General features: G+C 41.4%; 1 protein-coding gene across 2 annotated transcripts in view; it reads left to right on the top strand.

The window, feature by feature from the left end:
• DSCAM (DS cell adhesion molecule) overlaps positions 1-12515 on the top strand; it is a 656085-nt gene that overhangs the window by 372281 nt on the left and 271289 nt on the right. For both annotated transcript variants that reach the window (XM_081078404.1, XM_081078403.1), the window contains exon 4: positions 12101-12247. In XM_081078404.1, coding sequence (XP_080934530.1) covers positions 12101-12247 — 147 coding nt within the window. The remainder of the gene's footprint in view (positions 1-12100; positions 12248-12515) is intronic.

Below are 12515 nucleotides of genomic sequence, written 5' to 3'. Positions count from 1 at the left end.
CCTCCCAAGGCTTTCCCTTCTACAGGGGCAAGATTCTCACGATGTGTTCTAAAGGCATTGCTTTGCAGAGTCCCATCGGCCTATACTCCAACAGCAGTTCCCACCCCACTCTAATTAAGCATAGGTGTATTACTTTTCAGTTTTTGTGTACCGTGGCACTTATGTATATCCAAGTGGCACTGTTTTACCCTGCTTTGTTTGGTTTGTACTTCTATTTTATGGTGTGTTTTCTTTCTCTACAACTAGGAATTAGCCTTTAGTAACAGGGTTACCTTCAATTTCATTGCTAGGTCTGCGTACTGCAGGCAATTGCTCTGTGACTGTATTAATAGTGTTTTGGTACAAAAGGTACTGCTAGGTGATGGATTTCATGATCAGCTAGATCTGGGGAAGCCATTTGGAGAATTGAGTTCTGGTCACAGAGGAAGGCTCTGGGCCATGAAAGCTTTGCCGAACCCCATTGGGTCAGGCCATTTCCATGACTTGCTTTCTACCGTGGGTGTTTCTGTACGTATACACTTGTATACATAGTGTTTGAGTGGCTCGTTCAACTCATTGTAATTCCCTTGGACATCATTATGTGTCATCGGGACACAGACCTAATTCTAGACCATCAAATGATATGGCTTGAAAAAGAAATCAGCTGCCGTGTCTGCCACTGTTGCTATCAGTGCAGCCAAGTCTGTGGCCAGTCCGCACAGGGAAGACTTGAAGAATCCCAAACCTAGAAGGATTATTAGACATGCTTGGACATGGGGAGCGTAGTCACAAAAAAGAACAGCTAGATCTCCAGGATACTGAGCAGGGCTCGGCAAACAGATTTTCACTCTGACTCACAGTAGGAAATCCATAGTAAAAAAATACACGTTATAGTGGGACCCAGTGTGCACAGACATGTACTTAGACACATTCATGCACACACACACACACACACACACACACACACACACTCCTATGCAGGCACAATGAACTAAAACAAAGCCTTCAGAAACTACTTATCCCTACTACTTGTGATGCATGTGATTTATTCTGTCTACTCTATTTTATTTTTTTGAAAATAAAATTACAGTCCATGAAATTGATTCCACAGTCCACTAAAAGGTCACTACCCACTGTGTGAAAAACCACCACCCCATAATATTAAGTGGCCACAACACAGTGTCTGTTTTCATTCCGAATGGTCCCTGTTTTTCCAATTGTTTTTCCAGAACCAGTCATATGTCATCTCATCAGGCAGACTAGCATGATGGTTATGTCTCACTGTGTTTCACGAATAAGCCCAGAGTCTTCCATTCCGTTTGGGTCCAGAACATGGACGGGATCAGACAGCGTCACCGTGGATCCCGGACTGTGCTTTGTTCCTCCTTCACTTCCTTTACCTTTGTGAGCACGTGGCTTTTTAATCAGCTCAGTATCACACACCCATGATGGGAACAGACAATCAACAGGAACTATGCATTCCCTTTCAGCCGCAAAAATCTGAAAGCTCGTGGGACAGGAAATAATGTGGATACCCCTCTTCCAAATACTATTAGTAAACCTGATGCAGTGAGCCAGCCTAATAACATTCTTCTTCCTACCCTTTCTACAATTTATAAGGGGCTACTTTAAATTCCCCAAAGTCCAAAATACGTCCCCCACAGACAACCAGTGCCATACCCCAAGGCTGCTCCTTCCCAGGAAAGACATGCTTCTTCTCCACCCATTCAGCACCCCGCCCCCAAACCTCAGTCACCTTGACCACATCTCTTTGCCTCACTTCAGCATCCAGGCCAATTCTCTATCCTGCCACGTCTATTTGTAAAATGTATTTTATTCCAGTTCTTTGAACATACCTCAATGTTTCCCACCTCAGGACGTTTACACATGCTCTCCGTTCTTTGTTTTTCTCAGCCCCACTCTTTCCAACTATTGTGCCTCATCTGAAATGCACCCTCCACGGAAACCCTTATTCTCGTGTCTCCTGTCTAAATAGCTCCTCCTTATCTAATTCAACATCCATGTCTTAATTATCTGAGGAGACTTTATCATAGTTCGTGATTGTTCTCTTTGTTTATTTATTGTTGTCTCTCACCCCGACTGAAATATTTGCTCCTTAGAGGTTGGGGCAAAACCATCTTGTTCATCATATAAATACAATTCAAGTTTTTTACGCTTCTTGGATTCTTTTTAAAAATCCTTAAACTAATTCATTTAGAAATCCAGTTCTATTCTTTCTAAGGATTTATTCTATAAAATAACTAGAAATCTAACTAGACGAAAGATTAATGACAGACTGGAATGTCTGCTCAAGAGTGAAGATCTGATCATTAAAAGCCTAAATAGGGTAATTAGGTATTCCGTCGGAATGCAGCGTGTGCGCTTAAATTAGTAGTGTCTAATTGAGCCTCATTTAACTGCAGGAGAATTTCACTGAGAGAATTTTATTTACATAAGAAAAATGTCTGAGTAAGATTGCTTTGAGAGAACTTAAACAGATACATGCCAAATTACTCCTTACTTATCAAACCCAGCACAGGGTTGCTAGCTTATTTCTCATGCCCCGTGTACACAGGTCATGTCACTCTTTCTGGCCAAGTAATTTCTTCCAGGCAGTTCAAGGACCAAGTTGGGGCTTCATGATTCTTGATGTCTTGATGATACTTTCATAAACAGAACAGGCCCCCAACAATACGATGCCTTATTTTCTTGAGCCTATTTTTGGAAAAACATCAAAATACGTATGTCAATACTATCCAAACAAGCATTCCACGCAGGATCTGTAAGGGGGAGAGAAAGAGCAGGTAAGTAAGGCAAATAGAGGGTCCCTTTGTTCTCGAAGAGGTTGCTGTCATTCAGGGGAAGCAGAGCGAACACACGCAAAGTGCCAGATGGAATGCAGTTAGGTGTAAAGTCTTCTGTTATCACAACAGTTCAGAAAAGCAGGGGATCACTCCTCTACATAGTGGATTAAACTTCAGGTTTAGGAGTTTGGAGTGGAAGGATTACAAAGATCAGAGTAAATATCTAAAGCCCTCCACTCTGCTTTTAAGCATGTGCAGATGTGATCAGATTGAAAACCAAGCAAAATGAAAGGCCATTTTTTGACACATTTACTCCAAACATAAATATTTTCCTAGATTTCTCTCCTTCCCCTCTGCCATGTTGCTCAAATGAGTATGGTCTACACCTGCTGTGTCCATATGCTCGCCACCCACTGACACCTTCTTCAAAATAAATTTCAACTGCACAAGGAATGCACAAATTGAGCCTTTTAAAGATATTCAAATCCATGCGACTATGAAATAAAACATACTTCTCCCTCCCCTTCCCCTAATCGATTCATGATTTCAGAAGCAAGTACAGTTAACATTTTGGTGGATATCTGCTGACGCCTTCTTCTCTGTTCATTTATATACACTAATTTACACACACACACATGCACACACACATTCACACATTGCCTTTTGTATGTAACCTTGTATATCGTTCTGTAATCACTTTATGTTATGTCTTGAAGATTTTTCCATGGAGTATGTATACATTTACCTTATTGTTTTTCAAATGGCTGCATAGAATGGATGCACCCTAATTTGTTTATTTATGTATTCACCCCTTGATGGGCATTTAGGTTTGTTTACAAGTTTTAATTTTTTTAAACAATGCTGCAGTGCCGTTCGTGTGCATACATTGGTGTGTGCAATGTGCGCACACGTGTTTCCATGGATAGCGTCTTCGAAGGCAACTAGTTGGATCAAAATGTATTCAGTCCTTATATTTGAAATATGCTAGCAGATTGCCCACCAGAAAGCAAATGACTTTCCCAATTTATGCTCCTACCTAACTAGTTGGATCAAAATGTATTCAGTCCTTATATTTGAAATATGCTAGCAGATTGCCCACCAGAAAGCAAATGACTTTCCCAATTTATGCTCCTACCTAACTAGTTGGATCAAAATGTATTCAGTCCTTATATTTGAAATATGCTAGCAGATTGCCCACCAGAAAGCAAATGACTTTCCCAATTTATGCTCCTAATGGCTGTTTCTTTAAATGGCCATTTTTATCAGGCCATTCAGTTGCTCAAGAATATCTATAGTTCGTGTCCCCGCACCCTTGTCAAGACTACACATTATCAAATATTTACATTTTTTTCTAATCTCCTGGAGGCAAATAACATCTTATTTTAATAGTCAAATCTAAATAAATTATGTTCACAAATCAATTAACATCTAATTAATTTCATTTGTGGAAAATTGACTTTTTTTGCAATATTGTGTGTGTAATCCTGAAATTTGATATGCCTCCCCATTTATCCAGGTCCTCTACCATATCCTGTGGCAATGATTTGTAGTGTTCTTAAAGTTCATTTCATATATTTTTGGCTGCTTATAGCTAGATATTTCATAGCTTTATTGATATGGCAAGTGGGATATTTTATTGCAGATTACAGCTATCCTCGAGTGCCTTTCTCTAGCAGGTACTTACATGGCCATTCTTATCTAATATCACAGTATCCTCAAGGTCATGTTGCCCATTGTACAGAAGAGGAAACAGGCTCATTTAGGTTCCGTTTCTATGTAGGTTTTGCTGATAGGAATACGCAGAGCTGAGATGTTTGTACCATCCTTTTTGGAAGTTCTCTCTTCTACCTTCATAATCCCACACCCTCCTGGATTGCTGTTTCTCTTCTCTGTTGTGCCCTCTTCATTCTCTCCCCCCCACGGGTTGCTGAGCATCATCCCCATAAAAGTTTCCTCGACGTGCATGTTCCCCAAAACTCTGCCTCCAGCTTCACCTTTATCATGTATTACTCTAAGTGACCCAATTCCTGTCTTCCCTAAAATAGAGATACCCTCGTTCAGCTTTCCTGCCCTGTCAATGCTTTCAGTCCCATGGGTCCCGCAGACTCAACACTGAACTGAGCTTCTCCCCAACCAAGTTCTGTTGATTCTTTAGTTCCCATGTTTCTGTGCACATCACCTCTGTTCCACCCCACTGTTCCTGCACTTGGTCCCGGCCTTGCTGTCTCTCACTCCAGCCTTGACCCAGAGTCTGGGAGCGTAGGGGGTGAGGGTCTAAGCTCCCAGCCGGAATGCCAGGGCATCATGCTGGCTGAGATACGTACAGGTATGCACACAGGCATGCACTTACCCTCTGTTCCTCATTCTTCTCATCTGTACAAAATGGGAATAATAACAGTACCTGCCTTGTGGGGTCATTGTGAGAACTACATGGGCCCAAACAAATATCTTTGGAGCATTGGTGGTTCACACTAAGCACCGTATCAATTGGCTCTGGTTAGGAGTAGTGTGGGGACAAAGACCCAAAAAACAGTTTCCAGGCTCTCGGCCTCACGTAGAAAGGTGCTGGCTCGGGTAGTAAATGGCCATCAACTGTGATCAGATGGCCATCAGCTGTGGCTAGTTGGCCGTCAGCTGTAACCTGTAAGCCATTGGCCACTAATATAACGGCTGTGACTACGCTAGCAGAAAAAATGGGGGCTAGCAAGAGCGGATTGTAGAGAGGCAGATGCCGCCGGTGAGAATATAGTGATATAACTCCCCTACCTGTGGCTCCGTGGGTGTTCCTTTTTGGCCTCACCGTGTACTGCGTTCTTATGTGGGGAGCGGGAGCGGAGACCCTGCACGACAAATGGCGCAGTGAGCAGGGTCCCCTGCGTGGCACATGGCATAGTCGGCAGGATACGGTGCTGGCCAAAGCTTTCCGAAGGGCAGTGGAGCAGTTTGTGTCTATGAAAGCTCAGTCTGAGAAAGACCAGGAGGAGCAGCTGCTGGAGAGCTGGATCCCCGTGGAGGGGAGGGAAGATGTGGATGGTTCCCCAACCAGCAGAGACTGGAGAAAGGGAAGGTCGTTGCGGCCCTGTGGGCTGGGAAGTGCTTGCTGAGGCAGCCCGGATGCAGGTCTAGTCCCAGAAGGAAACGCTTGCTGAGTCCTCGGTGGGAGATGAGGGTGAGGTGAAGGTCATCCCTCACCTTGAGGACAGCCCTGGCGAATGACTATGGACTATGGGGAATTGCCTTCTATCCCTGATTTAATGGACGCTTGACTGTTTGGGAATATACCACCATGTAGTGGGACTGGAGGATGTTTGCTTTTGTGTCTTGACTGGCCACCATCGAGAATATGTAAGCACCTTGACTGTGAGCCGCTGTTGTTCCAGCACGGTACCCGGAGAGGCCCAGAGAGAGAGTGGCAGTGCCCTGAGAGGCCCTGGCTGTGCCCAGAGAGAGTGGCAGTGCCCTGAGAGGCCTGGCTGTGTCCACGAAGTCTGGCTGTGACCAGAAGTACTGTGGTGGTGCCCTGAGAGGCCCTGGCTGTGCCCGGGGAGACAGGTGGTACCCTAAGAAGCCCAGGAAGTCTGGCTGTGCCAAGAAGTACTGGTGGTGCCCTGAGAAACCCTGGCTGTGCTCAGAGAGCCTGGCTGTGTCCAGGATATTGCATTCACCTCCAGGCTCCTCGCACAGGGACCCTCGCAGAAGACTCTTGTCGCTAAATTGTGAGGCGAGACCATGTAGGGGTGGAGTGTGGGGACAAAGCCCCAAAAAACAGTTTCCAGGCTCTCGGCCTCACATAGAAAGGTGCTGGCTCGGGTAGTAAATGACCATCAACTGTGATCACATGGCCATCTACTGTGGCTAGTTGGCCGTCAGCTGTAACCCGTAAGCCATTGGCCACTAATATAATGGCTGTGGCTAAGCTAGCAGAAAAAATGCGGGCTAGCAAAAGTGGATTGCAGAGAGGCAGATGCCGCCGGTGAGACTATAGTGGTATGACTCCCCTACCTGTGGCTCCGTGGGTGTTCCTTTTTGGCCTCACCATGTACTGCATTCTTATGTGGGGAGCGGGAGCGGAGACCCTGCACGACAGTATTGTTCATGCCAAGATGTCTCTGAGTCCCAATGTCTGGTGTTTATAAGGACAACGCACATTGGCTCAGGGCCCGCCCTATCCAGTATCCCCTCATTGTAATTCCATCTGCAGTGAGTGACCCCATTTCCAAGGAAGGTCACATTCTGAGGTCCTGGGGGTTATTACAACTTAGGAATTTTGGAGGAGACCAAATTCAACCTATAACACCAGGTTAGACACCTTATCTTAGGGGCTTACTCCTTTCTTATATACAACCTTCAACATAATTTTCTTTAAACAGCCATTTTTATCAGGCCATTCAGTTGCTCAAGAATATCTGTAGTTTCTTGATGGCTACAACTAATCATAGCTTGACACAGACAGATCACATCACAGGATAGACATGCCTCAGAACCAGTGAGTTAAATTCCATTCCAAGTTACACCTGAATTAAGAGAAATTGATAAATTTAAAGTTCTCATACTGTATATATATATATATGTATATATGCATATATACATAAATACATATATATGTATATTTCACTTCTGTTTTAGTTCATCCTAATTTAACTTTCAAACTAAAAATGTAAATACCCATTCAGAGGCTTGTCTCATTTCTAATGCTGTATACTTAGAACTTAGATTTGAATCTTGCGTTCCTCTAATTTTTAGAAACTGTTATGAAAACTGATTAGAAGAAAGCGCAGTTTCATTTCACAGTATGGCTGTCAATTGGAGGTGGCAGGCACAGCTGATAAAAGTTTCATGGTGTTGCATTACCATTTGGCATCTTATTAGAAGAACCATCTGTTCTTTTAATTACTATTAACTCACTTCAGATTGCAATAGCAAAAAACCCCTAAGATATATTTCTGACTAAGTGAAAAATCAAATACGCTTTTAAAATCTTCCTGAAAATGATATTGTCTCCATTGAAGATCTAACAGCCTGGCCGCACAGGAAAAAGACAGCATCATGAAAGACTAATTAACACCAAAATCTTAAAATGTGCTCATCTTTGCATAAGAATATATTAGAGTCACTCCTAGAGGCAAAACTGTCTTTTTATGTTTTATACATGAGCAAGTTTCATGTTGAAATCTAAAAAGAGGTATTTTAGAGTGCTTTCCTTTTCCCCAGACTTAAGAAGAGTCATTTTGTACACAAACAATGACAGACTGTTCCATCCGCTTGTATCTTTAATAAATATTTTCGGATAGCATAGCCAAGCACTATTCTGTGTAATGGAGGAGAAAAGTTGAGCAAGGCACACTGAGTTCCTGGTATTCTAGTAGAAGGAGAGAAATGTCCAACAAGTCTCAACATACACAAGATAACTGCACACCCATGTGATAAAACCTAGAGCTCTGAGCACGAGTGACCATGAATGTGCTTAATGTGGGCTGACATTGCTGGAGAGTTGACTTAGGAACTGAGGGCAAAATGACAGGATGGAGCCAGCCAGGTAGAGACCTGCGCTCAGAGCCCTCCAGGTAGGGCTATTAAAAGGACCATGTGGCCGGGCATGGTGGAAGAGGGAGACAGTGGAGAAGTGAGTCTCGGACTTGTGGTCTAAGCCTAAACCATGGTAGTCCACCATGACTGGGGATATTCTAAATGAGCTAAGTGATCCACTGTGTTAAATGACCAGGGGTGTTGAGTAGAGAATGGGCTGAGAGGAGAGGGAATGGAAACGGGTGTTAAGACCCTTACACCTGGGCGTTCCAGTGGAAAAGGAGGTTCAGCATATATCTTAGAAGAAGCATATATCTTAAACAGACCTGTTAGATAGGAGATGAGGGGTGAGGAATGAATCATTTGGCAAACTTCAGAATATGTATCTGATGGTCAGATACTGACAAATATGCCAGATGATATTCAAATAACATGATAATGATTGTAGAGGAGGTCCCTGAGTTTCTGTGAATAGCCCTTTCTACCACAGAAAGGATGTCTGAGGACAATGTCTGCATGGCACCCCTGTCCTCAGCCCCTCACTGGGATGTGTAACTTCTGTCTGAACCGCAGGACCTGTTGCTCTCTGAGTGTTGGTACTGCAACATCGGAAAGAATGTGCCGTAGAACTTCTACCCGGCGTGTGCCTACAACATCCCGGATTGTGCAAAGGCCCAATTGCACAATTGATAGAAATATCCCACTAGTTTAGCCAGGCTTCCTGAACTGGTACCAATCTGGGTTTATTTTAGTGGCCCTAACATACAAGGCCATGTCAACTAACATCGGAGATCCACTTCAGCATTTACTTGTAACCCATGTATTCTTAGTTTACGTAAAGTTCTAACAGCTTTGGTCAGTCTGGTTTCTACCTCTCAGCACACTGAATGTGTCACATTGTGAGCTTGTTGACAGGGACATCAACAGCTAATAGCTTGGTAGTGAAAGACGGAGCAGACAAACTCTTAAAGGTAGAACCAGGGACTTAAACACCTGGGGACCATTTAGTGAATGTTGAAATATTTCTGAGATATTTCTCTAATATCTGAGCAGCAAAGGTCAATAATCAGTGTTCACAATGATGACCCTGAACCCCAAAATCATTCACTATTGTTCAAGTGACTGACTTGCAAAGTGTTTAACATGACAAAAAGTATGTGTTGTATTTTAGAATTGTTGCCATCTAAAATGCTGATAGTTTTCCAAGGGAAATACAATTACCTATAAATTTTGACTTTGCGGAGTTATATGTTTCCAGACAGTTCTGAATTGTAAAGGTGTGTGTGTGTGTGTGTGTGTGTGTATTAGATAGATAGATGATAGAGAGTATGTAGTTTATTATTATCAATATTAATATCAATATTTTATATTTTAATCGTTTTCTATTTTAATGGAAATACATTTTCCTATTTTAATGGAAGTACATTTAAGGAAGTGAACAAACTATTTTAAATTATACAAAAACCTCTTGTAACGTAAGGAAGGAAGTGGGGCACAGTGGCACGTTAGGGAGTAGTTAAGATGATTCCTTGTTACCATGGAGCCAAAATAACTCTGCTGTGCCTGGTCCCCTAAGAGTGTCATGAATCTCAGCAGTTCAGACTGAGCCCTAGGACTCTGGGCCCTTGTGGGTCTCCCCTAATCAAAAACTTCTATTCATCCTAATTTTATGTTTTAAAATGTTGACCAATTTTGAGATGGGTTTCAAAAAGAAATGAAGGCCCAGACAGAGATATTTCAAATTAAGTATAGTAATTCAGTCAACATCTTCTCCCTTCCTGTGACTCTCTCAGAAAACGTTTAAGACAAACAAGGTTCAAGTTTTTCTGAAATGATGTGTCTTGAAAGAGTCTTAATTAGCATGCTAAGTAAGTAACATAAAAAAAAGTCAGCTATTATAGGAGCAAAGCGTGTGATTAAATGACACATGCCTGGAGAATTGAGGCCTGTCAGGAGTCAGTGGGTACAGTGCTGCTCTCTCCAATGCCTTTGCCAGCACGTCTGAGGAATATACAGAATGCTTCCACTTAACATTTGCCGCTGCTGGTGCCTTGTCAATTCTCATGAAAAGTCTCCATATTGGAAAGGTGACAGAAAGTACGTGCATAATATTTTCTTGTCCCCCTTTGCTGTCTGTCATTCTGTACTTTAAAGGAACTGGTTATTAAAGCATTATATAAGTATGCAAAATATATTGAAAGAGAAAAAAAATACTTCAATTATACACAATATACACTGGAAGGAAATGCTTGTTATGTGATGACATATGACAAGTGGTAAAAGGTATTTTTAGTTGCTTTTGTTTGGGTGGAGTTTAAAGCAGAAATATCTAGCATGTACAGCGTCAGCTTTTCCAGCTATTCTAATAATTAGTGTATTTATAGAATATTTAAAATAAGTAACAGCATGGAATTGTTTAAAAAGTGAATTTATCACTTAAAGATATTTGATACTATTTTTAATTTGTGTTTTTTGAAAAACTTATGGTAAATCCATATTTGTCTTAGATTTCTTTCCTCTTCAATTCCTTTCAAATTTCTCTCATTGTGCATAAGAAACCATAAGCTGTTTTTATTTTATTTGAGCAACTTATCTATGGTGAAGTATAGTCCTTACAAGAAATAACCAAGGGCTGTAGAAACTGTGTTCACAACATAAATATTTGAGACCTGTTATCAATGAAGTCAAGTTCCCTGGTAAATTCTTATTAAAATAAACCAACGAGAATTCTAATGAGCCTAAGGGAAACAAACAATAAAGGAAGGTGAATTTTTGGCATTTTAGTCTTTACTTAAAGAGACAAAATCATATTCTCTTTTAAGAAGCATTGCAACAGACGCAGAAATATTCCCTAGAAAAGAGTCCCACAGGGTAGAAAGTGTACTGAGTCACCCACCATGTAGGTGCAGCAGTTCACTTTGGGGTTTACCCTTTTGGCTCTGTTTGGTTTATTATCAAATTGTAATTGAACAGTGAATTGTAGATATTTACATTTTCAAAGGAAAAGACCATCTTCATCCTTCTTAATACCACACTGATATTCGATCTCTAAATGTTGGCTATTTTTGTACAGTTGAGTTGTACAAGCAGAGATCACAGGTCACACAGGGTACATTGTACCCTGCATTGATATGAAGGCAGAAGGACTGAGTATGGTGTTTTTGTCCCTGAGGAGGTGAAAATAGTTATTGCCCGTTATTTGAGTAGAAATTAAGAAATAGCAGCGTACTCTAAAACACTGAATGTAAGAGGAATTGATCTTTCCTTAGAATGTAGTAATGTGTTTCTTATTGTGAGAAAATTAGATAGTCTTTCCTGGGAAGTTTGTGGACTATTCTATTGTTTTATTTTTGTGCATTTATTGAAATACCTCAAACTGAGGCAAACATTTACACTTACAGGAGGTAGAAATTTATAAACAAAAGTTAATAGTCCCTTAATTTGTCGCATTCTAAAAGATGATCAAAGAAAATTTGCTAAATTAGTTATGTACCAATTTTATGCCAACTCTATTGCTATACGATAAATACATAACCTAGACCTAAAAAAATTAATTTATGACATGACATTTTCTAAGTATATATTTATTGTATAACATCCTTACAGAAAACTCCTGATTTAGGCTAGTTGAAAACTGAAAGTAGCTTGGACCTTTAAAGTAACACACACACCGATGATCAGCCCTTGCATGAGGTTTCTTCAGGCGAAAAATACTCATTCAGTAACTTTGTTTATGTGACCAGGTTGCTTTGGTTCTGCTTTAACTGGATGATCATTTCCCTCTATTTCAGGATCTAGATTTCTCATCACATCCACGGGAGCCTTGTATATTAAAGATGTACAGAATGAAGATGGATTGTATAACTACCGCTGTATCACGCGACACAGATACACTGGGGAGACGAGGCAGAGCAACAGTGCCAGACTTTTTGTATCAGGTAAATACTCATCAACACTGTTTCTGCTCTTCCTTTGTCAGTGTCCTGAGATGGCTCAACCAAAAGCGTGGATTCCGTGACTAAAATGAAGCCTTCAGGTTTTTTTCTTTTTTTCCAAAACAGCTTAGCAACTTAAGGTGCTTCTTTGTTTGTTTGTTTGGGTTTTGTTTTTTATTAACCAATACCAACACAATGCAATACAATAGAAATACGGATGTTCCAAGTGAAGTCCTTGCACATGTGTAGAATTCCAAATTCCTGTGGCCCG

The sequence above is a fragment of the Rhinolophus hipposideros genome (genome assembly GCF_964194185.1).
Source record: "Rhinolophus hipposideros genome assembly, chromosome: 2".
NCBI classification, from domain to species: Eukaryota; Metazoa; Chordata; class Mammalia; order Chiroptera; family Rhinolophidae; genus Rhinolophus; species Rhinolophus hipposideros.
This window is presented reverse-complemented; position numbering and strand designations above follow the sequence as displayed.